Genomic DNA, 27,768 nt, shown 5'->3' on the forward strand with positions numbered 1-27,768 from the left:
CAAAACGTTAAAGTTCACTTTGTAAATTATTTTTCCAGTTAGAGTGAAATAGATGATAAAGCAGGGGATGGTTTAAGGCGTGGCTACTTTGGTCCCTTTGCTTTTTGCACGCTTCATCCATGACATTTAGTTGCAAAACACCAAGATGGTTTTGCCAAAGTGACTCATAATCATAATCAAGATTCAGTGCAGAGTCACTGATGTCATACCACTTGGGACAAAATGCAGATCCTTGTTTTTCCCTTCCACTGAAATTCAACATCGCTTCACACGGGATGAATCGCACCCCAAACTCCATGCCGATGTTTCCGTAACAAAGATTCAGCAAAGACTATTTTTTATTCTGCTGCCACTGTCATGGTCCTGGGTCGGTGACCCAGTGTTTTTGGTTTTGTGCTTTTACTTTTGATAGTTTTGTATTATGACTGTTGTTTTGGGTTTCCTAGGGTTTAGTTGTGTTTCCTCTGTTTGGTGTCTTCCCTGCTTGTGTATCTCCTCAGTGTATTAGGTCTCTGTGTTTAGTCCGCGTCTCTGAGTCTGTGTCATTACGCGTATGTGTTTCCTGTTTTACTCTGAAGGGCTCTGTCTTATGTCAGTGTGTTCTGTTTACGTTCCCCCGCCTCGTCAGCTGTGATGTCTTCCAGGTGTGTTCCCCTCCTGTTTCCCATCCCTTGATTCCTGGTGTGTGTATTTATAGTGTGTGTTACCTCGTCCTCGTTCGTCTGCTTCTCGCCGTCCGGGTTCCTGTGTATTTTCCTGTGCCTCCCTGCATCTTCGTTTCTGGTTGGTTTTGTTAGTTTTGCCCAGTTTAGGTTTTCGTAGTTCCATACTCACCTTTGCCATTTCTGTTTGTATCTACTTCTGTTTAATAAACTCACTTGCACTAGAGCTGCCGCATTTTGGTCCTAAATAACTCCCACACGGCTTGCCCCGGCAACCCGTGACAGCCACTCTATTTTATAGAAGTTTTATTAAATATGTTTTAATGTTTTATTTTTAGTCCTAATTTGTTAAGCACTTGTTGACTGTGTGAAGGAAGAACACCCTTAAAACAGGAAGAGACCTTCTGCAGAACGATGCTTGCGCGAACTGCCGCAAATGGTTGGGGCGTGAGAGGACAGAGAAGAAAAACAGCGTATAGGCAAATAGTATGGGAGAAAGCAGCACTTAAGGCACATGGAGGAGAAGTTCTCAGTGCATCAGGGGAAGTCCTCCTGCAGTCTGAGCCTCTTGCAGGGTCACCTGATCCTGCCTTATGCTGCAGAAAAATGATTAATTGGAGCAACTGATATGTTCTTGTCATGAATAAATTTGTCATGTTCAAGTCAACCTGCAGATGGAGCCTTTACCTCTCATTAATGCTATCAATGCAAACAGCAGTGGGGAATCTGACCCAACTCACTCTCATTTAAAATTTCACAGCAGTGAAAGTGCTGAGGTGGAGCTGCACATCCAAATATGTTGGAGTGGTACTTCAGTTTTATGAAAGAATAAAAGACAGAACTTTATCCTGTCTGCACTGAGTTAGGCAAGGTTTAAAGTAGATTTACCTCCAATCATCATTTATTAAATCTGCATCCCTCGTAGAGCACCACCCTTGGCCGTCTGTAGCATCCACTAATCCTGATTACACATGGAGAGACAGGATGGGGTCTCCACCCACCACACCCCACCCAGAGATGAACGCATCACAGACTGAGGACGGGATTGCGACGACCACAAGAGGACACGGGAGACAGAGAAGAGACAGAGGACACGCGTACAGAAGGGGAGATGGGACGATGAAGGTGGAGGAAAGCTAAACTTTACCAACATGGACAGCAGAGGGAGGAGAGGAACTGATGGGTCTTTCAAGCGCTCATCCATAAAACGCAGCGCATCCTCTGCATCACAGAAGGTAGGATGGAAAACTCACCTGGGAAGGTGGCAATATTTACTGCGGTGGCCAGGATGAGATCGTTACTTACAGCATCAAATGGTCAAAAAGTACCTGAAATGTTACCTATAGTTCCTCTTTTTGAACTGTTAAAGAAGCTCATCCATAACTGCAATTAAAGCAGGTGGTTAAACAAGCATTAAGAGAAAAAGCTCTTTAGTAGTCACTGCAGGTAACATCAGCTGTACACATGCACAGCCTTCTATAGGATGCATGCATGCTGCAAGACTTCTGTTCTGTCACTGGACCCACCTGGCCACTATTTGGCTCCACCCCTGCACCTCAGACTTACCTTAACTCTCAGAACTTGAATATCCTGCAATCATTCCCCTTGAGATTGTTTAGCATAATGCTGCCTCTTACAGATGTTTTGAGTGTAAGTTAAAATTAGCTGGTGGGTGTGAACCAGAGTGAGCTCTTGGAGAAACGTTTCCTGGTCTCTCAGTTAAGATGTTAAGATGAACTCTGTGAAGCCTGTTTGATTTTTTTCTGGACTTTTTTTGGTGTCAGTGTTTTTCAGCAAACGTTCTGAAACTCATTTGCAGTTCTGAAAACACTCACTGAATATCTGAAGGCCTCCTCGTGCTGGTTTGGTCCTTGTTTGTGGTTTGCGGTTTTCTCTCACTGGTGCCATTGTGCTGTTTTAATCATTTTTCTTTCAGTCTTGCATTTTCTTATTTGTCGTCTTTATCTTTGTTCTGATCATCATCACCACCACCGCCTCCATCTGACTCTGAGGTTTTGTTCTGAGAAATGTTTGAAAAACTCCACAGAAAATTATCTGCAGACACTGAATCCACAGGGAGACAGCCAATCAACAACAGCATGAACACAGAAATCACTCTTTGCACTCTTTTATGACCGAGGGTTGTAACAGTGCAAGGCCCCCACCCCGGGTCAGAACAGGAAGCTGGGTTTGGAGGTCAGTTAGAGGACAGTTAAACTGGTTTAAATAAAGTGCTACTGCAACTTCACATTTAGTAGCATTAAAAAAACAAAAAGACAAATATCTGAACAAAACAAAGAAATCAGATTTTTGTTTTTAGGTTCAGGGAGGAAGCAGCAGCACCTTCTCTCAGACCATGTGACCTACTCATGCCCTTCTCCCCTCCTCTTCCTCCTCAGATCACGTGCCCCGCTCACTTCACGGTTCATTGGCTTCATGTGATTTTGCTCAATGAACACAATCATCTGTTTATTTTCCCTGGAAAACATGTGACTGTGAAATCAGACACATTAAAGTGCGAACAGCAAAGGGTCTAATTAATAAAACAGAGACGCCAACGTCGCACAGATGAGTAACACGCTCGTCTTAACACTCGAACCAGATCCTTTCTGTCAGACGCAAGCTTCACCTGTATCTCCTCAGTTAATCAGTTTCCCGTTAATTTGATGAATGAAAAAAATGGGAAAAAACGTTGCATATTGTGAAAAGTTTTTAGAAGTTATGAAGAAAAGGAACAAATTAAATTGACTGAATGTCATCGAGGGTTATACTTGTTTATAAAAACTAAGAGAGGCACTTTTCCTATAGGAAGAAAAGGATTGCACAAAGCCTTTTGTAAGATAAAGTGCCAGAAAGGCAGAAAGAACATTCATTCATAGAACAACATAATTAAATTAGAAAAAAATCCTAGAATATCCTTCTCCCAAACTGGAGCAAAGAATTTTTGATATTGATATTTATCACAGATTATACTCATATATAAAATGAGTTTGATAAAATTAATAAAATGGATTCATAATTGTATGAAAACTTTCAAAAGGCATCATCATAGTAAACCTGCATGGGACCCAATTCAGTAAATCAAATTAGTGGTAACCAGTTAAACATTTCAGCTAAAACCACCTTTATAAGCATCCAGCTCAGACTTAATAATGCCAATTTTGAGCCTTAATGCAACTGAAATACGAAGTAGGTATTATATAAAGAGAACCCAAAACTGTTTCACATCGCAGGCTGTAAACATTATTTTTTAAATTTCTGCTGTAAAGTTGGACATTTTAAAAAAACGGAAGCCCGTGGCGATCGTGGGAACTGCAGGTTTTTTGGGGTTTTTTTTTGTATTTTTGGCACAAATGCTTGATTTTTCTTTTCTTTTCTTTTTAAATTCTTCCAGCATTTTTTCATTGAGGTTTTTATTTTAGCTTTTTGATGCTACTTTTTGAGATCTTACAGAAATATTTTTGTTGCTGTTTGTGTGTCTGTCAGAAAGATTGTGTAACAACTGCCCCGATGAACCTCAGTTAAGTGTTGATGCAAGTCCAAAAGAAGAACTTTACACATTTACTTCTGGCACAGGTTTATCAGTTTCCTAAATATTGCTTTCACCGTTGAACGAATTATCATCAGTATATATTTTTAATATGTTTTCATACAATATTTATAGAAATAAATTGAAATAGGCTCCAGTTCACATGGAAACACACATGCAAACTAGAGACCACCAGGGATTGTTGTACAACCCCAACTGGTGTTGGTACTACATATGTGACATGCACTAAATCTGTTCAAAAACAAAGAATAAGTGTTTGATTTTTGCTGATTCCTCCCCATCAATGCATTGTGCTGCTGTTGTGCCGACTGAAGAGATTTGCTGTTTATTCCTACCTTGTTATTCTCTGATTGGTTCAGAGCTGCGGTCCACTTCCTGTCTCTGAATGAAATAAAATAGAGCATAATACAACAGCTCATTATGCAAACAAGTAGTTCCTCTGAACAGCATTAATCTCATTTAAACCCCTGATAATCCAAATCTCCAGGCCTCTCTCACACACCCTGTGCATTGTTGCTGAGTCCTTCCTTTTTTCTGTTTTCGTTGAGAAAACACTCCTTGATTTTATTTTATTCACTTTAAAAGTACTTTAGCAGAATATTATTGCACAGAAGAACGGAACAGATACTCCACTAAATTTTCAAGTATAAGTACTGCAATAAAATCCCTGTGAAGAGGTCCATCAGTATTATTTACAGTATCAGAAGTAAAAGTACATGTTCTGATCGATTAAACAGTCATATGAACTGAATGTGTGTTCGGTCTGTTGTGCAGGCAAACTTTGTTTTCACGAGTGTTTCCCAGAATCCAGATGCAGTTATATCAGCGGTGCTTTTCGTGCCATGATAAAATGTTAGAAAGTCTGGTTAGTCCACAGGTGAGGCCGTCCTGAATTAAAGTGGGCTCTGCATTTCTAAACTCCTGTGTGGAGGTGACCGTAGTGAAGAAAAGAGCACAGAATTCCTCTCTGAGATGCGGTGGAAAAGCAACCAAATGTAAAAACTGGAGTAAAGAAGCAAAACAATTCAAACCAAAGAAGATGGACTCAGTTTCCATGAAGACAAACCGAAATCTTGAGGGGGAGCAGGTTCAACAGGTTTCAGTTTAAAGCTGAGCACATGGAGGATCAGGGTTTGGGAGGTTTTGGGAGGTTATGTTTTTGGGGGATTTTTAAAAGCAGATTTATTGAGTCTGGTCCCAGCAGCTCATGAAAATGCTCTTGTGTTGAAGCTTGATGGGTCATGAGACTCCCAGAAGGATTACCTCGGCCTGGAGTCATGAGACCAGGTCGAACAAAGAGCCCTGCTGCCTCACATGCTTGTCACATGAACTTGCTCAGCTGCATAAAGTCAACTCCTTTCTTATCTGCTGAGCTGCACCCAGACCCAGTCCTCACAGGGTCCTCCCGGAGCTGGAAGCCAGTGGGAGCTCACAGAGCTGCTGGGTCTGCAGTTCACTTCAGGTTTAGCACTGAGTGAGATGTTTGGACGTTGGAGTAGATGTGCAGGCTGCTGCTGGTGTCCACACAGACTTCTGACTCTTCTTCGCCCGATCTGAACATGAAGCATCTGAGAGGTTTGTTGGTTTCTGAAAGATTCTGTAAGAATGATATTCATAGTGGATAGAAATAGAGCGAATGTACAACAAATCTATTTTATCTGTTCAAAGATTAATTTAAAAAAATGTCTAAAAAGTACTTTTTTAGGTTTATCCCTGTCAATGTGTTTACGACCTCGACACACTGAAAAAACTGAAGAGAAACGAACAAGAAGCAAGATTTTGTCCACCATAAAATTTGGCTATTCTTGAGGTTGACATCCTTCATTGCCACTAGATAATTTCGAGCTGCTTTCTGTGTTTGAAAAAATAAAATCAGACAGTTGTCACGAATCAGTTGCAGTCCATCGTTAGTGGTGCTGGCTTCAGTCATTGTGCAAAGGTACTGTTTATAAGGTTGGGGAAACCTGCAGTCAGCTGACACTTGGATAAGTAAGGAAACGTTTCTCCCACTGAATCATTACGTCCAAATGAACAGAACTTTTTGGGATTGGTTCCGTTCCTGGGTTTTTATTCTGCAGGCTAAAACAACTGCAGAATCCTAGCTAGAGGCAATGGCTCACCCACTTTCATTTAACCATTTCTCCCTCTAGCTGTTGTCACACAGGAAACTCTGGACAATTTGGGGAGAATCCTGATGGGAACAAAGTCAACTTTTCCCACATGGAGCTCTCTGAAAAGCATTTTTACTACTGGAAACACTCAGTTTGCTGCAGGTGTGGGCACTGCCTGGCTCAAGCATACATAAAGCAGCATACATTAGAAAGTTATTTTCTAATTTCTAATGTTGGCCTTACTGGATATCAGGCGGATTTGTACTGAGGGCTACATTTGAATTCTCACACACATCCTGATGTGAAAATCATGCCCTTTAATTGTGACTTCTTCACATCTGAAGTATTTTCTCTGACACGTCTTTGTTTCGTTTAAAGTTAAACCCAGAACAGTAACTTTGGTTTCCTTCTCTACAGAACGTTTGCTGCCTGATGAATCACTGAATTTACCTGATTCTCTTCCTCTTCTTCCTCAGCTGTCAGGAGGATGGGGAGGGAAAGATAATGATGATGATGATGGTGGAGGGTTATCGCTCACGTGAAATAGACAATGACGCTGAGGCTCATGTGCCGTTCGGACGTTAATCCTCCATCATCCAGAGTGCAGGAATTTTACAAAGTGCAGACATACAATAACAACCAGTCATTGGTGCTGTTTGGATTTAAACACACAGGAAATAGAGCTTTAAAGGGGAGTTCCGTGTGTTTTTCTGTGCAGCTCCAGGATTAGGACGGAGGGTAAGAGGATTGGGTGCATAAAGAAATGGAAAGCTCCACTCTCCCAGAAATTAGCCAGATATATTCAGACATGAGCAGTTTGGTGTTTCATTTGAGTCATTCTGCAGCTGAACACAGGAACAAGAATGAACCACAGAGAGCACCGACACGCTCAGCTGACTTCCTGTTTATAGTTTTCTATATTAGTGACTGAATAAAGTTTTTGTTTTTATTATAAAAACTTACTCTGATCCACGACTAAGTTTATCTTGTAATCTTGCTGATGTGAGACATATTTAATCCATAATATCCACCTTAGGATACACCACCAAATAGTTATTTATTATTTATTTATTATTAACAGCAGGAAAAGTGGAATAAATCATTTTCTATGATCAAACTGACAAAACAATGATTCTGTCTCTTTGCCTTTTGTTACCTTCTTTGTGCAGATGATGTGAATTTATCAGTAGAGTTGGAAAAATATAGTCCTTAAATTAAAAACATCACTGTGTTGGATGAGTGAAGTTTAATTTGATAAATTAACAATTAAAGTTCCTTTGAAGATGAAAGGAAGCAGGTGTTTCTCGGACATTCGGTTTCATGTTTTTCTTGATGACAGTTAACCTGTTACTTTGTTACTGTGAAGAAGGAGAAGCAGAGTCATCCTCATGTTTCTTCGTAATCACATATTTTCAGATCCAGAGAGCTTGGATCGACAGAACCTTCCAGAAGAGGGAATGTATCCAGATCATTCCCAGCAAAGACGCCAGCAGGTAACGACACAATCGAGTGCAGAACCTCAGAGAGAGAATTTTCTCTTCTTTTTAATTTCTCTCACCGGACAGAATGATTATGAACGAGGAGACGAGCTGCGTTCAGTCACTTTCAAGTGATCTTTATCAGCTGGTCCTCCTCATGCAGCTATAATTACAGCTTCCTCTGGGGTTTGTTGTGTTATTTCTTTTCTTTTAAATTTTTTAACCCTCATTTTCATTTTTGGAGTTTGATATTTCAGTTAGCTCTTCGTATTTTTTGTGTTTTGGTCTATTGTTCCAGCCTCTGTTTTCTTGCCTTTGTGTTTAGTTTATTTCCTTTTTCCTTTGTTTCTTTTGTGTCTTTGAGCTAATCCTTAATGATTGTCCTTATTGTCTTCACCTGTGTCCCTTTTCCCCAAGCTGTCTCCACTTCCCTGATGAACTCATCTGTATAAACAGACCAGTCTTTCACCTTAGCCTCTGTGTGTTCTTGGCTCTGAGCTTGTGCTCGTTGGTGTTCGGGTTTTTGAGTGTAATGTAAATTAAGGCTGGTTTTCTGGAATCGCTCCCGTCTGCCTGAGTGTTGTAATTGTGTCGTACTTGAGGCCATGAGTGCGGCTTTCTAACTTGTTTTTGTTACAAGCAACTCAAGTTCCAGAGGAGCCAAAAAGCTTTCCAGTGACTGGAGTCTTTCTGTCTTTATTAGCTGCTTCTCTTCTACACTGATCGCTTCATTCAGTGTAATGTGACTGGTCACTCGCTGTTGATTATGTGCTTTAGTCATATGACCTCATGTCTGTTAAATGACAAACGAGACGAGCTTGATGGTAAAAACGAGTTGACCACCGGTTTATAATGTGAGTTCTGCTGCTATGAAGAATTCTTGGAGAACCTGTACTATTAGTGTTTAACTTCAGGTTCAGAAATTTTATTTGCGGTAATGTTGCACAAAACATTCAGTTCCTGCAATTTAATGAAAGCCCGTCTGCAGAGTTGATATCCTATAAAAGCAAAAATGGTTAAAGTGGAAATGATAGTTTCTCATCTCGTCATATTATAGTAGAAACGACAGTTCCCCCTCTGCTCAGTGCAACAGTTACCTTACACAGTGAGGCGGTAAATGAACATCAGTGCCTGTAACCTGTTTGTACTGCTGTTTTTGTTCAGGTGCAGCTGTGGTCAGCTGGTGGCACAGCACACCGCCATCCCTCTGGGGGCCAAAGAGGACGGGGCCCCACTGGTCCAGCTGGAAGTCCAATCTACGGAGAGATGGAGTGCCCTCAAACACACCCAGGTCTCCCCCACTGATGCCTACGGGGTGCTGGAGTTTCAGGGAGGAGGACATGTCAACAAGGCCATGGTAGTGTGCCTGAGGAGTGACACGCCAGCTTCACTGCTTCTGTAGCGTTCTAGCACTGACACCTCTTCCTCCTCCTGCAGTACATCAGGGTCTCCTTTGACTCCAAACCAGATTCCCTGCTCCACCTGATGGTGAAGGACTGGCAGCTGGAGCTTCCCACACTACTCATCTCTGTTCATGGAGGCCTCCAGAACTTTGACCTGCCTCCCAAGCTGAAGCAGGTCTTTGGTAAAGGGCTGATCAAAGCTGCTGTCACCACTGGAGCCTGGATCTTCACTGGAGGAGTCAGTACAGGTACAGCCTTCATTCTTTATGCAAAGATGACTTGATGCCATTGCTGTTCTTTGACATCAAAAAGAGTCATTTTGTATATCATGACTTTTCTTTTTTTTTCCCCAGGAGTCATCCGCCATGTTGGCGATGCTCTGAAAGACCATTCTTCAAAGTCCAGAGGGAAAGTTTGTGCTATCGGGATTGCACCATGGGGGATTGTGGAGAACAAAGAAGACCTGATTGGGAGAGATGTAAGACAAACCAGACGGAGTCTAAGCCGACAGTGTTTGCAGATATTTATGTAGTAAAACACCTGGCAGCAGAATGTGCTGTTCCTCACTTGGGTGAAACATGGGGTTTCATGTTTTAGGTGACCCGGCCTTATCAGACAATGTCCAACCCGCTCAGCAAGCTGTCAGTCCTGAACAGCAGCCACTCCCACTTCATCCTTGCTGATAACGGGACGTGTGGAAAGTACGGCGCTGAGGTTCGCCTCCGCCGGCAGCTGGAGAAGCATATCTCTCTGCAGAAAATCAACACACGTGAGTCAAACATGTGACCTACCCAAAATGCACAATTGCTTTTAGTGTCAGTCTGAAGCTTATCAGTCCATCAATCTGTGTGACCTGTGGGTTTCCCTTTGTCATCCTATGCCTGGAGCTGTCTGTAAGGCAGGGACAGCAAAGGGGAGCTCAGCTGTCACCTCTCACTTCATGAGGCCACCATAAATGACCAGAAAATCAAGACTTTTTTTTTTTTTTTTTTTTTTTTTTTTCTATCAAACCTTAACTGTATCGAGTCAGGTAAGTCTAAGTGAGGCGGCTGTTTCACACTACTTGTGGCAGAAATGTTGTCTTTAACAAACCATTTTTAGTTTGAGCACAATGCATGGCTAGAAAGCAGTTCCAGAGTGAAAGGGGTGCTGGGTTTGGGTACGTGGTCCTGCATAAAGGTGGAAGACCATGCATGAGAGCAGTTTTCTGGTGGGTGGCTCAGCAATGCTAAAGCTGCACAGCACTCTGTGTGAATGAGTGACTCTTCAGAAAAGGAAAACCAAATTGGTGCAAGTGAAGCTAATCACTGAATGCTAAAGGTCATTATTTTGAATTGCAGATGCTGATAGAAGTTGGCCTTAGAACTTTTGTGTATGGTGGTTTCAGGTCTTGGTCAGGGGGTCCCAGTGGTCTGTCTAATCGTAGAAGGTGGTCCAAATGTTATCTCAATCACACTGGAGAGCTTGAAGGAGGAGCCCCCTGTCCCAGTGGTGGTCTGTGATGGCAGTGGTCGAGCTTCAGACATCCTTTCGTTTGCTCACAGATACTGCGAGGAAGATGGGTGAGCTGAACGAACGTAAAAGCCAGGCTTAACTAGACGATCACACCTGGTGGCAGTTATGGTATTGATACAATCACTGAGGATTGTCATCGACAGATTGAAGTTAAATAGCCAGACTACAATGTCATGTAGAAAATCACATTTGCTTCTAAAATGCACAATTACTAATAATTCAATTTATCAGATCATGTGAGACGCTCAGTTTTCCAGTTTTAATATGGGAATATCTTTATCGTTATACCCCTCTGCGTTCCTCAGTTTAATGTTAATGTGGCTACCTGGATGTTTCTCTTGCGCAGGTTGGTTAGTGAGAGTGTCAAAGACCAGCTGCTGGTCACCATCCAGAAGACCTTCAACTACAGCCGCAGCCAGGCACAGCAGATCTTCCTCATGGTGATGGAGTGCATGAAGAAGAGAGCTCTGGTAGGTTGGGGGCAAATTGAAATTAAGGTGTGTGGGGTTTTTTTTTTTTTTTTTTTTTTTTTTTTTTTTTGGGGGGGGTTCATAACTGCATTTGTCTGTCACATATGTCCTCATCAGTTCATTAATAAACCTGATCTCCATCCCCAACCCATCTCGTCTCAGTCATTTATCACAAACCAGCCCTACTGCCTTCATACACTGTGTTACTGTTGGGGACGAAATAATCCCTGCCTGGATCGGAGTGGTTCAGGAGTGCATGAATATGCTGCAGACTTACTAAAGACAACAACCGAATGTCAAACTGTGATTTGAGTTCACAATGAAACGCATTAATTTTTCTCAAAATTAAACTGTCTGCGCCAGATTTTGGTTTTTATTTTTCCTTCGTCTTGGCTATGCACCATTTTTCTTTTGTACTGTGTAGGGCAGGGTGTCCTGTAACAGTCCAACCCTGCAAAAGAATTAAAGCCATGTAGAGGCCTGATGACCGAACGCAACCAGGGGGAGCTACCTTACATGCCAGGGTGCACAAGTGTTGGTGCCAATTTGAGAACAATGGCTTAAGTCTCTGAACCAGCACTGAGCAAACACTTGATTGTAATGACATAAGCTCAGGTGTGTGTGTGTGTGTGTGTGTGGGGGGGGAACTTAAACAATTTAAACATTGTTTAAGTTCTTTTAAACCTCACATGTGTAACTGTGGTAAGTTAACCTACACTACTGGTTGGGCACCGTTTCTGCAGATTACAGATTCATGTTATACAAACCTGTTCACTGACATTTGCACAATGAAGGGTTTCCCTTTGAACTGACACTGCAGCACTTAGTGGAGATTGTTCTGTGACCCTCCACCATTTATTTAATCCCACAATCCTCTGCTTCTTCCAGAGAACAGCTGCAACAGCAGGCTGCCCATAAATGTAAAAATCTGAACATCAATTCACTTAAACTGATCTGCTGTCAGATTAAAATTGCTTTGCTGCAGGTTCACATGTTCGTCTGCAGACATGACCTGAAGTCAGAAACATGAGGAAAATAAAGCTCGTGTAAATCACACACGTGAAAATGCCTGTTCAGATTTTGACTTCCAGTGATATCATTATCCATTAATCTCTTCCAGAGAAGAACCTGCCTTTTGAATGTAAATCAATTAGTAAATAAGCACAAAGACCAAATCAACAGAATACAGATGGGATGGGGGGGAAACCAGCAGTGCAACGCATCTGAAAACCTGCCGCACATGTCCAAACAACAGATTCTCACTCCAGATTCATCCTTTACTGACACTTACTGAGGGTCCTTCATATTTTACCACACTGGGAAGCCTTCAATGTCATTTTCAGTGACACTCAATGGTCTAGCTGAGATCGCCAGATAAGGGGGTTTAAAAACCAAACGGTTTCCTCATGAGTAGGCTGGATTGATGCTGCTGGAATATATTAGAGGACGTCATCAGATGACCTATTCTTTCATTTAAGGTCTTTTTAAATAAAATAAAAAATAGATGCACAATCGGTGTTGATTAAGAGTTGAATGTGATACAGCCTGCATCTAAAAATAAATACAAATAACATTATTGGCAAATGTCACAAGACATTTGTGTTCAGGTTGCTGCATTGGACACCACCTCTGCAGGAGAGCTGCTCAGACCCTGGTCTGCTGCATAAATCAAGACCAACGTCTGTTAGATCTGGAATTCTGACAGTTTCATCACATTTACATCTAATGTCTGCATCCAACTTTTATATCTGATCAAAGGAAATAGATCCTTGGAGGCTCAGAGATAACAGGTACAGATTTACCAGATTACGTATGCCTTATTCCATCTCAATCTCATTTTTACGACCTGCTTTATCGTCTCCAATTTGCATAAAATTGTTATTGTAGATAGTTTGAAGATAAATGATGATTCCTGTGAAATTTTAGCTTCATATATTTTTAATCCTTTAAAGATCTTTTTGAATCCTTTAAATGATCAGCTGATCCACTTTTCATGAACATCTCAAAAAGGCTAAAAATGTCACTGTGTGAATGAATGAGTACTATGAAAACATTAAGGTCTCTTGTCTAATATTTGATGCTAAATAAAATGCAAAATAAAGCATGCACAATTCTTTCTGACATTAAATTAATTTATGTTGACTCAAAGAAAGAATCTTGAAAAATATTAGATAAATGAAGCTAAATTGTCACAGTAATCAGTCTATATGTGTCCAAGCTTTGCACCATAAGATTTATAAGTAAGTTGGAGCCAGCAAAGCAGAAGATGCACATTGATTTGAGACGGATGACCTATAATGGGACCGGTTCTCTGCCCTGAGCTTTGCCTCTCAGGCTCTGGGTGTCTGGTGCGGTTTGTGTCGCTCACTGTGCTGTTTCTTTGTTGATTGTGTAGATTACAGTGTTCAGGATGGGCTCAGAGGGACAGCAGGACATTGAGATGTCCATCCTCACAGCTCTGCTCAAAGGTTGGTGTGTGAAAGGGTTTTAAGAAGGAAACGCACAACAATGTTAATGCTGTTGTGTTAGGTAACATTTTAGACAGGCGACTGCCTAAGAGAAATGTTGGCCTGTGTTTCAGTTCAGGATCATTTCTCTGATAGGTCTGAGTACATCAAAGCAAATTATGCTTTTCTCCACTTAAATTGGGACATTTGGTGTAATGAGTGTCATGAAAGCCACATGTTGCTGGCAATACAGATAATTTCTTCAAGCATATGGAGTCGCAGTGATTTCACATGGTTTAATTGGTCAATGTAACAGCAACACATTCATATTTCTAATATTTATTCCAAAAACATGTCTGCGTAGGGACGGAACTGTGGGTGAGATCTTTTTTCCTGGTTTCAGGTACAAATGCATCTGCGTCTGATCAGCTGAGCTTGGCTCTGGCCTGGAACAGAGTGGACATTGCTCGCAGTCAGATCTTTGTGTATGGACTCCACTGGCCTGTGAGTTCACAGATACAACAGCTTCAGTCACTCCGTAAACTTTGTTTTTCTTTCAAGAGAAACTTTTTTCTTTGACATCAGCGTTCTGTCATCCATTTGTCTGCTTCCTCAGCCTAGGTGTCTTTTACTTATGCGTTTGTGGATTATTGATTCCCCACTTGCGTTTGCTTTCTGTTTCAGCCTGTGCGAACTTCACCTTCTGACCGTCCAAAGAGCCCGGTAGCCCAGCGACCATCAGCAGGAGGGGCTAAAGGGAAACCCCGGGGGAAGAAGGGAAAAGGAGGAAAAAGCAAACCTGAACCTCCTGAAGAGACGGACCCTCGGAAACTGGAGCTGCTCAACTGGGTAGGAGACTGGACTAAAAGTGATGTTATCATCTTGAATAGCCGCCACCAGCATCCGCTCAGTGACTGACACATCGAGGCAAATCTGTGATCCAGAAGCAGGTGGCAGGGGATGATTGTCATGATGGTGTTTTTGTGTGGGACAGGTGAACTCACTGGAACAGGCCATGATGGACGCTCTGGTGTTGGACAGGGTCGACTTCGTTAAACTTCTGATTGAGAACGGCGTCAACATCCACCACTTCCTCACCATCCCCCGTCTGGAGGAGCTGTACAACACGGTGAGAGGAGGACCTACTCCATGACACCTCCCGTGTGCAGAGTCATAGTTGATTTACAACGAAAAAAGTGCTCTTTGCAAGAATTATATGATAAATAAAAATTAAAAATGACCTTGAATGAAATCAGCATAAAAATCCATCAGCAGCAGAAAGAAATAACCCATTTTAAACCCAGTACAAAGCATCATTTTATGACGGGGTAATGAAACTGGGTAACCGATTTATGGTGGTGTTAAACTGGGTGTGATTATCCTGAATCAAGATGTTAGACGTAGCAGGGTGAGAGCCCTGATTATTTGGTGCTCACAGCAGGCTGGTAACACACACATAAACCTCAGGTTCATTCAAAATACAATAAAGAGTTATTTTATCTTATCTTCAATGGGGGCTGGAAGAGCATTGAACTGAGCTGCAGTGGAGCTTGAGCACACCCTGCTGGTAATACATGTTATGTCACCTTTCAAATGTTTTTCCCAGTCTGCCTGTTTGTTATTGATGCAGTAATGAGGGCTGGTTTGTTGAATATGAGAGTAAGATTAAACTGCACTGTTTGAATCAGCAGAAACCTTAAAAAAAGTTTTGGTTTTATATGATGCATTGAAAAATCTTAATTCTCTCAGGGACACTGCTCATATACATCAGGCAGAAAATGCTCCAATTTCTTGGTACTTCACCATTTGTTACTCTTCCCTTGTAATATAATACCTTCATGCTTGTTTGATCTCAATAAAATTTGGACATCTGTTAACAAAACAAAAGCTCTGCTCTAACCACTTTACTCTCGCTGACACGTTGCTCTGCAGCTTAATGTCCTTCTTCTGTTATATCACTGCTGCTGTCTCTAATCTAGCTCTGATCCACAGACATAAAAGCTCTTAAAACAATGGTTTAACCACATTATTGTCAGATTACAAAACAGCTCTCTGCTGCTGTCTGCGTGCATCCCGCTCATCACGTCCTCTGGTCTCTAAGTGAATCTGTTAATTTGTATAAATTGTATTAAGCAGAGAAGCCACCACTGTTTTTATTCGCATCACCTTGTTTTGTGGTTGGTTTCTGCAGAAACTGGGACCAGCCAACACTCTGCACTTTTTGGTCCGAGATGTCAAAAAGGTGAGTACCGTGCTCTGGATTCACCGAGTTCATGAAATATTTAAACTGCAGTATATGCTTTGAGCTCAGGCTGCTTGTCCCCAGAAGGTACCAGGGCAGAACCGCAGCTGCACATCATAGAAAATATGTTCACGACCTTTAAAAACGAGGTATAAGTGTCCTGTTCACTGAAGGAAATCGGCTCTTCTACACTGCATCTGCAGAAAGAAAACTAGCAAATCAAAGAAAATATGAGGAATGACTGAACAAAAGATGCATAATCCAATGACATGTGTTTCAGGGGAATCTTCCTCCAGATTACCAGATCACACTGATCGATATTGGACTGGTCCTGGAGTTCCTGATGGGTGGAGCGTACCGCTGCAAGTACACAAGGAAGAGTTTCAGGACTCTGTATAACAACCTGTATGGCCTCAAAAGAGTGAGTAAAGTTGGTGGAGCTGCGATAGAAATGACCTTGCATCTGCTGTAGCATCAATACACTAATATTTACTCACATTTTCATCTTGTGTCTTACAGCCCAAAGCGCTGAAGCTTCTTGGCATGGAGGTATGTACATGTAGATCTGAAAACTAAAGGTGATCTGCTCTGAGAGGAAGACTTGCTGACCTGCTTGGTTTCTGCAGGATGATGAACCCCGTCCAAAGGGGAAAGGAAAGAAGAACAAGAAAAAGGAGGAGGAAGTAGACATTGATGTAGATGACCCTGAAGTCAGCAGGTTCCAATACCCCTTCCATGAACTGATGGTGTGGGCGGTGTTGATGAAGCGCCAAAAGATGGCATTGTTCCTGTGGCAGCGAGGGGAGGAGGCCATGGCAAAGGCTCTAGTAGCCTGCAAGCTCTACAAGGCCATGGCTCACGAGTCTTCCCAAAGCGAGCTGGTGGATGACATCTACCAGGACCTGGAGAACAACTCCAAGTGAGTCCCACACACAATCCTGGACATCGTGTCCAGCTTCTGTTTATACTCTTAAGGCCCTTGTTATCTTTTAAACCTTCTCAGTTGTGTTTGTTAAAGCCACATGCTGGTTTTCCAGCTTTAAAGTATCCACTGTGAGGCAGCCTAAGGAGGGTGTTGGCCTTTTTCTTTGCAGGGACTTTGGTCAGCTGGCCTATGAGCTGTTGGATCAATCCTACAAACACGATGAGCAGGTGGCCATGAAGCTCCTGACCTACGAGCTAAAAAACTGGAGCAACTCCACCTGCCTGAAGCTGGCTGTAGCTGCCAAACACAGAGACTTCATTGCCCACACCTGCAGCCAGATGCTGCTGACCGACATGTGGATGGGCTGTCTGAGGATGGGCAAAAGCAACAGCCTCAAGGTACCAGCAGAATACAGCAGCAAGGTTTTCTCAGGAAAAGGGTAGAATAAAGAAACTGGATAGACAGAAAAGGTTAAGAGTTTGTTTGCTTTTCAGAACTTCACAAGTTAAAATATAATTTTTAAATTAAATGGGCCCAAGGATAGAACCCTGAGGGATCCCAGCAGTAGAGGCATCTATATGTTAACATAATTCTGTTAAGCTTGACCTTTGTCCCCTCCTCACCCTGTCTCCAGGTCATTTTAGGGATTATTTTCCCTCCTGCCATCATGCTCCTGGACTTTCGTCTTGGGGATGAAGCTCCTCATCATTCATCCAAAGGAAGCAATGATGGAAAAACTAAAGATGACAAGAAGTCAAACAAGGTATAAAACTCTCATGTCGTTAACATCGGCATAAAATCAGGCTGTTTGAGTAACTAAGACTTTGTTTCAGGATGCAGCATCTAATGTTGACGCTACTTCAAAGAAAGGAGATGAAGAAGAAAATGAGAGTGACAAGAAGCACGGGAAGAGGGTTCCTATCGGGAGGAAAATCTATGAGTTCTACAATGCCCCATTCACCAAGTTCTGGTTCAACACGGCAAGTGCACATTTCAATATTTAAAATGAGAAATATATAAAAGGGCATTTCAGATAATAAAAATAAGTATCTGGTAGATATAAAAAGACTGAACATTTATGAATATTTTCCCTGAAACTTCGTGTTTGACAGAACTGCAACAGACAATGTTTTTTTTGTTTTTTTAAAATTTATGTTTTATTAATTTTCTTATTTATACAACATGTACAACAAATTCAACTTAATCACCGTGGGGGGGAAAGCAAGGCAAAACAAAACAACAACAAAAGAGACAAACGGACCAAAACAAAACCAAACAAAACACAAAAACAAACGAAACAAACCAAGAAATACAATGACATTATACAAAATCGGGCCTCCCATTTTGTACATATTTCAACCAATATTTGTCAAATGAGTCCACCTGCCACTTTCGCCTAAAAGTTATTCTTTCCATAACAAAAATATTATATATCACATCAATCCATTCATCTATAGTAGGAGTATCCTCTTTAAGCCAAAGGCGAGTTATGGCCTTTTTGGAAGCTACCGACAGCACACTGAACAAATATTTATCCGGTTTGCATAGATTAAGACTCTCTAGGTTACCTAGGTACAATAATGCAAAATGAAATTGTATTTTCTTTTGGAAGATTGTTTCCATGACCTTATGTATTTCCTTCCAAAATGGAACCACATGGGGACATTCCCAAAAAATGCGGAAATGATTTGCTGTTGCATGTCCACAATGCTTCCAGCATGTTGTATTCTGAGAATAATTGGATTTTCGAGCTGGGGTAATAAAATAACGAATTACATTCTTCCAACTGAATTCCCTCCATGAGGGGGAGCTTGTTACTGACCACTGCTGTCTACAGATCCCATCCCATTCCTCTCCTGTTAGAGATAGGTTGCTCTCTGTTTCCCATCTTGCTTTAACATATCTTGTATCATCACCCCGTAGATTGATCAGTGAACAATATAATTTGGAAAAAATTTTGTAATAGGGTCCATCTCTATATACATTCTCGAATATATATATAATCTCTTCATTCCCAGTTGATAACTGAGGATTTTTTAACTTTTTATTCAGGAAGTCCCTCAGTTGCAAATATCTAAAAAAAATCTTGATTTTGCAACCCAAACTTTTTCTTAAGGTCCTGGAAACTCATCACTTTTCCATTTTTCAACAACGTACTGTATGTGGTGAGACCTTTATTTGCCCATGTTTTGAATGTTGAGTCGATCTTACTAGGCAAAAATTCTGGGTCATATGCAAACCACTTAAGGAATCCGGCCCTCTGGTTTAATTGATACTTTTTAAGTACTCTTTCCCATATCTTTAATGAACTTACTATCCAAGGGTTGCCCGGGTCTCCCAGGAGTCGTAACTCTGAAGGACAATGTTATGTGCTTAAATAAATTGGCACATCAAGACTCAGAGGTCTAAGAGTCTGAAACGTTCCCAATTCTAGCTGTCCATCATAAATCCAGAAGCTGAATTTTTACTTTTAGATTCTATGATCCTTGTGTTTTTTGTCCATGCCAGATCTCATACCTGGTGTATCTGATGTTGTATAACTACATAATCCTGGTGAAGATGGAGCGGTGGCCGTCTTTGCAAGAGTGGATCGTCGTCTCTTACATCGTCACTCTGGGCCTGGAGAAATTCAGACAGGTGAACGTCAAACACACCTGGCTGTTTAACCCCCGCCTGCTTCTGTGACACTCACTCAGCAGCAGATTTCAGTCCCTAACTACACAAGAACTGGCCCAGGTGGTTAAATCGATCCACATCAGGTTCTCTTCCAGTCTGTGAAGGTGTGCAAGAACAACATTATCTCTGCTGCTCCAAGTTGCAATTTATACTGGTATGCCAGTACTGTGTTATATAACACAGACACTGCTCTTGTCTGACAAGTCTATTTTTTACATTTTCAGACTGAGTGTGAGCTTGTTATGAACTCTGGATTCTGCTCTGAAGGTCATTAAAATTTTGAAGGCAAAGCAAAGTTTGTGCCTGAAAAACAAACAAACAAAACAGCCATTAACAGTTAGCATGAGCTCAGTAGGTGTGAGGACAAAATGAAATCTGATCGGGGTGCAGGGTGAGATCTGAACAGCTAATAACATAAAAAGAACGTTTTATTTTTGCCTAATTAGAATTTTACACTTTACTGAAGAAACTACATGAAAAAATGTAACCAAATGCAACTGAAATTATGCTCAATGGCGGAACCTAAAGGTTTAATCCTCTGAGCTGACAGGTTGAAAGGTGATCTCATATTAAAGGGTCTCTTCTTGAATTACACTTTTAACACAACATTTGATCCTTAATTGTTTTGTTCCATTAGAAATGCATTAGACTGAATTACATTAGCAATATTGATACTTTAGGAAACTTTTCAAATCATTACAGTTCAAGCGGGTTGTACAGTAACGTGTTTACAGTCTCTGAAAAATGAACTTCTGACCTTTTCTTCTGACCTGGATGAAAACACTTGCTTGGTCAGATCCTGATGTCCGAGCCTGGGAAGCTGAAGCAGAAGATCAACGTGTGGTTGGAGGACTACTGGAACATCACAGACCTGGTGGCTATCTCGGTCTTCATCTTTGGGTTCCTGCTGCGGCTGGAGCCTGAGCCCTACATGGGATATGGCCGCGTCATCTATTGCGTCGACATCATCTTCTGGTACATCCGAGTTCTTGACATCTTCGGAGTAAACAAATACCTGGGGCCCTATGTCATGATGATCGGCAAAATGGTAGGACCCCTGGTGTGGGTTTCTTCTTATGTTTTCATTCAGGAAACCGCACTTACAGTCAGGCCAACGCAATGTTACACAACCTTTTGTAAAGGCACCAGGAAATCATAGTCTTACATTTAAAAGGACTGTGATGTACTGGTACCTCACAGTACACAGCTACATGTACACTGTATTATCAGATTTATGTGGGGTACCAGCAGTGCACACAGGTTATTGTTTATACGTGTGGTATAATATTGATATCGTCACAGAGTCCACATTGATTGGGTTAAATGTCTCGTGTTCCCACATGTCTCCAGATGATCGACATGTTGTACTTCGTGGTTATCATGCTGGTGGTGCTGATGAGTTTTGGTGTAGCTCGGCAGGCCATCCTCCACCCAGATGAGGAGCCGACGTGGCGTTTGGCCCGCAACATCTTCTACATGCCCTACTGGATGATCTACGGAGAGGTGTTTGCCGACTCCATAGACCGTAAGACTAGAATCCATAGTAAGACAGCTGTTAGTCCCCTGTCCTCATGCTGTCCTTACCCCGTCCTCCCTCCATGCTGTAAACTATCAGTTAGTCCACACACCCTGCTGTCCTCTCCCTCCAAAAACAATTGATCTCTGTATTTACTTTCACTGTACTTATGCTTTTTATTAATCATTTGGATACTACAAACGAATTTTATTTTTTCCCCTGCAGTTGATTTGTTGTGTTCATTGTGACTGTGATTGTCATCCTCTCCTTTGTTAGACATTATCTCCTTCAGTGGTTCCAACATGAAGTCTTCTTCACTTTTTGAGGATTTTCAGCTGATTATTTTTCTTCCTTCTTTCCTTCCGCTGCTCCTGGACAGTTTACGCGATGGAAATCAACCGTAAGCATCTAAAAGCACTAACCCACTCAAACCAAACAGTCAATGTGCTCATCTGTGCATTTGAGGTCATACAAGGCTAATCTCATAGTGTTGTGAAATCTCAGTTGTATTATCTACTGACCATCATTTGTTGAATTTATGCTTTTAAACTCACTGATTTTCTTTTAACTCCCTTCGGTTCAGTCTCATTGAACCAGAAGAGGCTGAAATGAGTTTAGCAGCTGAAATAACTAAGCTACCCTCACAAAAATGTGTCATTTCATAAGTGCTGTCTATGAAACAAGGAGGTTCTGAGGGTGGGTGTTACAGACCCTATTTAAAATTTCTTTGGTAACACTCATAAAAACTCAGTTGCTCATAAATGCTGTTGCCTGATGTTGTCTTTTGCATTGTTATAGTTTACTCTTTATGTCAGATTTAATGAGTGCTGCAAGTCTATGCGTGTGTGTGTGTGTGTGTGTGTGTATTTGGGTTTCAGCTCCTTGTGGAGAAAACTTATATGATGAAGATGGGAAGAAGCTTCCTCCCTGCATCCCTGGAGCCTGGCTCACGCCCGCCATCATGGCTTGTTACCTGCTGGTAGCCAACATCCTTCTGGTCAACCTGCTCATTGCCGTCTTCAAGTCAGTACACCGAGCAGTCGTTGCAGACACGAGCTGTAACATATGTTCCGTCGTGGCTTAAAAGTCACAACATAAAGAGGAAACAACATTTAATTTTAAATCCGTTAGTAACCCGAGCTACACATGACAGCCCAGAGAGCACAAAGACAAAAACTGGCATCCCCCAAAGCCAGCCTCAGGCATGCCTTTATCCACACCTTGTAAGGTGTAGACAACTGTCAATTAAGCTTTGATACTTGCACTGCAGACAAGGAAATTAGGGGTTGCAGACACTGACTCAGACAAAACCCACTTTAAAAACACTTGTCATATTTTTCAAGTTAAATGCAGTGAAGAAGAGTTGAGTTTAGTTTCAGTGTCGAAAAAGGGGAAATGGGGGAAACAGAAAAATATGTGGACAAAATACTGAGAATGATCCGTATGTGTCCTAAAAACCATTTGGCTGCTGATTATGGCAGTGTTTACTTTGCCGTACGTACATACTTAGTATGTGACGTGAGGTTCATTATCAAGTGGTGACTGCTCAAGTACACAGCTGTTCATGTCCACAAGCATGTATAATCCCGGCCTTATACTCACTCATTTGCTCGGAGCTGGAGGATGAACACACTGTTTGTGCCCTTATAGTTCAAACTCTGTAACATTAGTGTCGCGACAGACTGTAGAGCATGCTGACATCCAAAAGAAGCCTCATGTTCACCCCATTGATGACAAATTTTTCATCACTCAGACCCAAGCAGACTTTTGCACACTTCCAATTTAACAAAGCTTTTAAATGAACTTTGACCTTTTAGCTTCTCTGCTCTGATACAAAGGGCTGTGTGATCAATAGAAACAAAGTATCCATCTGGCAGCAGGAACACGAGTTGATGTTATTGGTGCTATACTGTGTCTATATCAAGACCTTGAGAGGAAATCATTCTGTTGGAAAATTTTCTATCCAAGGAAACATCTGAGGACAAACTGCTTAGATCTGCAGTGTGTCCCCTCAATTGCTCTACAGAGGTACAGTAGAGATGCACTGAAAACAATAGCCCGGGCTGGGAATGTCACTTCCTGTGTAGATGTCACCATAATCTATTAACTGGTGGGAAGGAAAAATACCTAGAAACCATTTTCTAGTTAGCTCACGGTTCCAGTTGATAACTTCACCTTGAACTTTGAAAACCTGATTATATAATGATAAAGTGATAATTAACTCATTCACTGCCAGCCATTGGCAGTGAATGAGTTAAACCCATTGACTCATACACTGCAACTGACGGCTATAGACGTCAATGGCAGTGAATGAGTTAAGAGATTTTCTCCACTTGCTCCACAGCAACACCTTTTTTGAGGTGAAGTCCATCTCTAACCAGGTGTGGAAGTTCCAGCGATATCAGCTGATCATGACCTTCCATGACCGCCCCATCTTGCCCCCGCCGCTAATCGTCTTCCCCCACATCTACATTGTACTGAAGAGGCTGTGCTGCCACTGCAGACGGAGAGCAGAGGGTGGAGAGTACGACGACCGCGAAAGACGACTGCGTAAGACAGAGACCGCCATAATCAGAACCTGAACTTAAACTCTGGATCCTGTTCAGTTTTTTTCAGTATCTGATATCTAAAAATGTAATATGTTTAAGCACATCACTAACAGAAGCTAAAGTAGGTTAAAGGCTCAGTATGAATACAGCATAATCCTGGTATTTCTCAAGCTATCAGAACCACCTCTACCAGTCTGAGGCACACATTGCAGTCACGTGTGTTTGTGTGCCGAGTTTAAAATGCTGTGTTCCCTCAGAGCTGGTGCTGAATGCAGATGAGCTGAAGAGTCTGCATGAGTTTGAGGAACAGTGTGTGGAGGAATACTTCAGAGAGAAGGACGATGAGAAGCAGTCGTCTAACAACGAGCGAATAAGAGTCACGTCTGAAAGGTTCGTGTTCATCTCAGCGTGCAATCTGTGGAGGACCAAAACTGCCAGAATCAAAAATACATACGTTAAGAACTGAATAAAACTTAAAATGCTGTTAAATGTGAAAAAAAACAAACAAAAATGTAATGATTTACCCGGCAACTGAAACTTAAGTGAGACAGCATAACTTACAACTTGTTGCCATCACAGCCCTGAGTACTCATGTCGTGTGTTCAGGGTGGAGAACATGTTCATGCGTCTGGAGGAGGTAAATGAAAGGGAACACTCGATGAAGGCATCCCTGCAGACGGTCGACCTCCGCCTGGCTCAGCTGGAGGAGTTCTCTAACCGAATGATGAACGCTCTGGAGAAGCTGGCGGGCGTCGACCGAGCTGAGCTCGTCCGCACGCACTCCAGAGGATCGTCCGTGTGTGAGCCGGGCACTCTGCTGCGCCAAGGCAGCATCAACAGCGCTGACGGGTACAGTCTGTACAGATACCAGCTGGAGCACGACGACAGGACGTCGGTTTTCGGAGACATGGAGGGAAACGACAAGAGGGTCCAGCAGAGTCCAGAGAGGCAAGGTGGGAACAGCGAGGGAAGAACCAAAACAGGTAGGACAGGAGATGAGTCTTTATTGGACGCATTATATCAGAAGAATGAAGGTAAACAGTTATCCTCTGTTTGAACTTCTCTTTTTAGGTGAATTGAAAGAGTTCTGCTCAGCTCTGGAGGTACAAGGACTTAAGGACACTCAGTCTCTTTCAAACGTGGACATTCTGATCTCTCCCTGTGACCCAGACATCAAATCCCCCAAGATCTGCTCCATTTCACCTCAACGTGACTCGGCTGACACTAACAAAGATAAACCCATAGAGAAGGGCCGACTGGAGGCGGCTGTGTCCTTCCCTCTGGAGAGGTCAAAGGTCACACAGTATTTATCCTCTCCAACCCTCAGCAGCTCTCCATCCTCCAATAAGAAGTATGTCAGCAACATCATCTATAGCCCCGGCCAGCAGGACCAGAATTGGGCCACTGAATTGACCAGCAAGGAATCCAAAGAGGAACTAGATGAGACCAAGCTGCAAAGCCATGAACAGGAGGGTCAGAATAATAATGCAGAGGAGGAGGAGGAGCTGCTGGTAGGGGAGGACCAGATGTATCCAACGCTGCGCTCCAAGAGTCTCAATGCCAACCCAAGAAAGATGAGGAAGAAGAAGAAGGAGGACGAGGAAACACCACGTACAGCCAGCAGCGTCAAAGATCTGGTTTCAGCGTTCAGTGGGGGGCCATGAGGACACGGGGAAGGACCAGGTCCAAGAACTCTTCAGACGACTGTTTATCCTGAAGGACTGAACCCTGCTCTGAACTCACGGGAGATGAATAAAGCAAGCATGATGCTTCAGTATTCCTGAACCAATAATAACTCTGAAATAACTGCTAAACCTGAAGCTGCAGCCCCCCCTCCTGCCCAACACAAAGCTCCTGCATTTGGTTTGTTAAATTCCAGAAGAAAAAGTAAATGTAACCAGTTGCAATAAACATAGTATCCTTAACCTAACTGATCGTTTTCTCTGTCACGATCTTGACAGACAGCAGCACAAGAAAGGAAAACTGAAGAGATCGCATGCTCATTGGCTACGGGCTTGTGACCCGTCGTTAGCCAATGAACATTCCCTGAATAACACTACTTTTTTTACTCCTGTATTGATCATATTTTATAAACTACAACAATTTCCTTGAAATGAATTCAGTTTTATTCACAACAACATATATCACAAAGGCAACTCATACTTTAAGGGAAACACATTACAGTCTTACCTCAGTGAGAAGCTCAATGATGAGACGATCAGGTGCTTTCCTTTGTGTCTGCATTAAAAACATATTTGTCTTTAAACTCAGCAGCACAGCGAAATCTTCTACTTTATTAGTTTATAGCAACTGTGCAGGACTGAAGCCAAAACACAACGAAACCTGACTGATTTTTTGTTTCATACAGAAGCCACGTGTGTTCTTTCTTGCTATGCACTAAAGTGCTTCATTAAATCTGCAGTAAAATAAATATAAAACTGTCTAGAATAATAAGATTAATTAACATAAAATCTTGCTGTAGACTTGAAATTTTCACTGTTTATCGTTTGCCTTCATTATCATAAGAATCTTACCTGTTTTGTAACATTGTTTAATTTAATCCCTGACCACCTCTCACTGAGTAATGAACAATTTAAGAAAATGTTTTAGTTTGAACTTTGTGTCAAAGCATTTCTTCTATCCCAGTACGGCTCTGGACTGGAGACTGCTTCATGTTTCATGGTCACCACAGGCACTGCTGAGAGAGTGGAATGAACAGCTTTATATGGCAATTTTATCACCCTTACAAATGCTGAACATTCTTAACTTTTTTCTTCCTGTTGTCACCCACGTGACATATGCATTATGTCCTGTGGGTGGCACAGTGGTGCAGTGCTTAGCCCTGTCACCTTACAGGAAGAAGAGTTCTGGTTTGAACATCAGATCTCTGTGCCTGCACAGATTTCCTCCAGCATATTATACATATATGCATTTCAATAAGGCGAGATCACTTGTAAGAATTTGATTTATTGAGAAGGAGAAATTAATGTATCTGGTGATTTGACTCCTATGACCCATCATGGCATGAAGGAATCGCAGCAGTGATAGGATTTAGGACATGAGCCCCTGGAGTCTGGATGCTGACGGAGGTGAAGATGAGGACTGAGGTCTGACTGATTGAGGCGACTGTCTGGTGGAGATGGGAAGGAGGGTGGGTTCCACGAGTGTAAAAAGGAGAATGTGATAATAAAGGACGTATTCACACAGCGTTACACACTCAGTGTTTGTTTTTAAATTTCGATCGCTTTCTGCAGGAGCTTTCAAGCTGCCCTCCTTCAGCTTCACACCACGCGCAGTTCTCTCTTCAGTTCCTAGCAACATACGCAAGTGGGGAGACATGATCAGATGATTGGGGTCATTTTTGTGAGTCAGCCTCACCTGACACCACACCCTAAACGCACATCTCCACCCCTCCCCTGCAGATGGAGAGCACAGATTTAAACTACGTGAATTGGAGGCAGAGTGGCTCAAAGAAGGTGGGCAAGAAGACGATGATTTGACTAGATTAATGATGACGGTACTGAGGCTGACAGCATGAGAAAGAGGTAGTGATGTAAAGAACAGAACTAACACCCAGGAAAGTAGTCAGATGATTGATTACAGATCTTCCTTACTGAACTTACAGAAATGCTTTATATTAGGTTAACTGGTGATTCCACATTGGCTGGCAGGTATAGAAAGCGTATTGAATAAAGCACTATATGAATATGTCGTTATGTTTGGTCATACGTGTAGTCTAATGCAGCGGTCTCCAACCTTTTTGGCGCCACGGACCGGTTTATGCCCGACAATATTTTCACGGACCGGCCTTTAAGGTGTCGCGGATGAATACAACAAAATAAAACTAGTACCGGTACCGAAAAAAAGAAGATTTATTCATAACACACATGAAAAGACCCAGGAAAACCGAGTTAACGATAAAAACGGTAACAAACTAACGCTGAAAACCGATAAAACCCTGAAAACCAGACATTTCACACCTGAGCCTCAACTCTCGCGGCCCGGTACCAAACGACTCACGGACCGGTACCGGTCCGAGGCCCGGGGGTTGGGGACCGCTGTTGTATAGTATACACAGTATAGTATAATAGAATACAGCGATATACTTGACATCACCATGTTTAACCAAACAGTACGAGAGTACAGAATATTACAATTGCTTCCCTTTGTTATGCTTTTACGTTTTAATAAAGATGGTAGTTTTATTCACTTTTATTTGCCGGG

The 27,768-nt window shown here is 42.1% G+C and overlaps 1 protein-coding gene across 4 annotated transcripts; it reads left to right on the top strand.

The window, feature by feature from the left end:
• Positions 1–730: 730 nt before the first annotated feature.
• Positions 731–27,713, top strand: LOC101470252 (transient receptor potential cation channel subfamily M member 1). 4 transcript variants are annotated; one of them, XM_024802627.2, is made up of 29 exons: positions 731–783; positions 1,588–1,897; positions 7,740–7,816; positions 8,966–9,158; positions 9,239–9,452; positions 9,558–9,682; positions 9,802–9,973; positions 10,592–10,766; positions 11,066–11,189; positions 13,585–13,657; positions 14,040–14,140; positions 14,321–14,485; positions 14,631–14,765; positions 15,828–15,878; positions 16,159–16,299; positions 16,398–16,427; positions 16,505–16,797; positions 16,973–17,201; positions 17,438–17,566; positions 17,637–17,783; positions 19,312–19,440; positions 20,276–20,527; positions 20,830–21,004; positions 21,375–21,395; positions 21,874–22,018; positions 23,340–23,545; positions 23,802–23,934; positions 24,151–24,527; positions 24,616–27,713. In XM_024802627.2, the coding sequence occupies exons 2-29, from the start codon at positions 1,814–1,816 to the stop codon at positions 25,206–25,208; spliced, it is 4,689 nt and encodes a 1,562-aa protein (XP_024658395.1). In that variant the 5' UTR covers positions 731–783; positions 1,588–1,813; the 3' UTR covers positions 25,209–27,713. The 4 variants fall into 4 exon arrangements, with proteins under 4 accessions (XP_024658395.1, XP_076743609.1, XP_076743664.1 ...); XM_076887494.1 differs by lacking the exons at positions 731–783; positions 1,588–1,897 and having other exon boundaries at positions 5,795–7,816; XM_076887549.1 differs by lacking the exons at positions 731–783; positions 1,588–1,897; positions 23,340–23,545; ... (1 more) ...; positions 24,151–24,527; positions 24,616–27,713 and having other exon boundaries at positions 5,795–7,816; positions 21,272–21,395; positions 21,874–22,010.
• Positions 27,714–27,768: the final 55 nt, after the last annotated feature.

Source organism: Maylandia zebra, linkage group LG1 (assembly GCF_041146795.1).
Source record: "Maylandia zebra isolate NMK-2024a linkage group LG1, Mzebra_GT3a, whole genome shotgun sequence".
Taxonomy (NCBI): domain Eukaryota; kingdom Metazoa; phylum Chordata; class Actinopteri; order Cichliformes; family Cichlidae; genus Maylandia; species Maylandia zebra.

What these genes read in the sequence shown, in the direction of transcription:
- LOC101470252 (XM_076887494.1), top strand. Translation starts at nt 7,644, where the DNA reads ATGTTTTTCTTGATGACAGTTAACCTGTTACTTTGTTACTGTGAAGAA. An exon ending in AAGACCTGATTGGGAGAGAT is followed by an intron (nt 9,683 to 9,801) that starts GTAAGACAAACC and finishes TTCATGTTTTAG; the next exon opens with GTGACCCGGCCTTATCAGAC. An exon ending in AACTGGAGCTGCTCAACTGG is followed by an intron (nt 14,486 to 14,630) that starts GTAGGAGACTGG and finishes TGTGTGGGACAG; the next exon opens with GTGAACTCACTGGAACAGGC.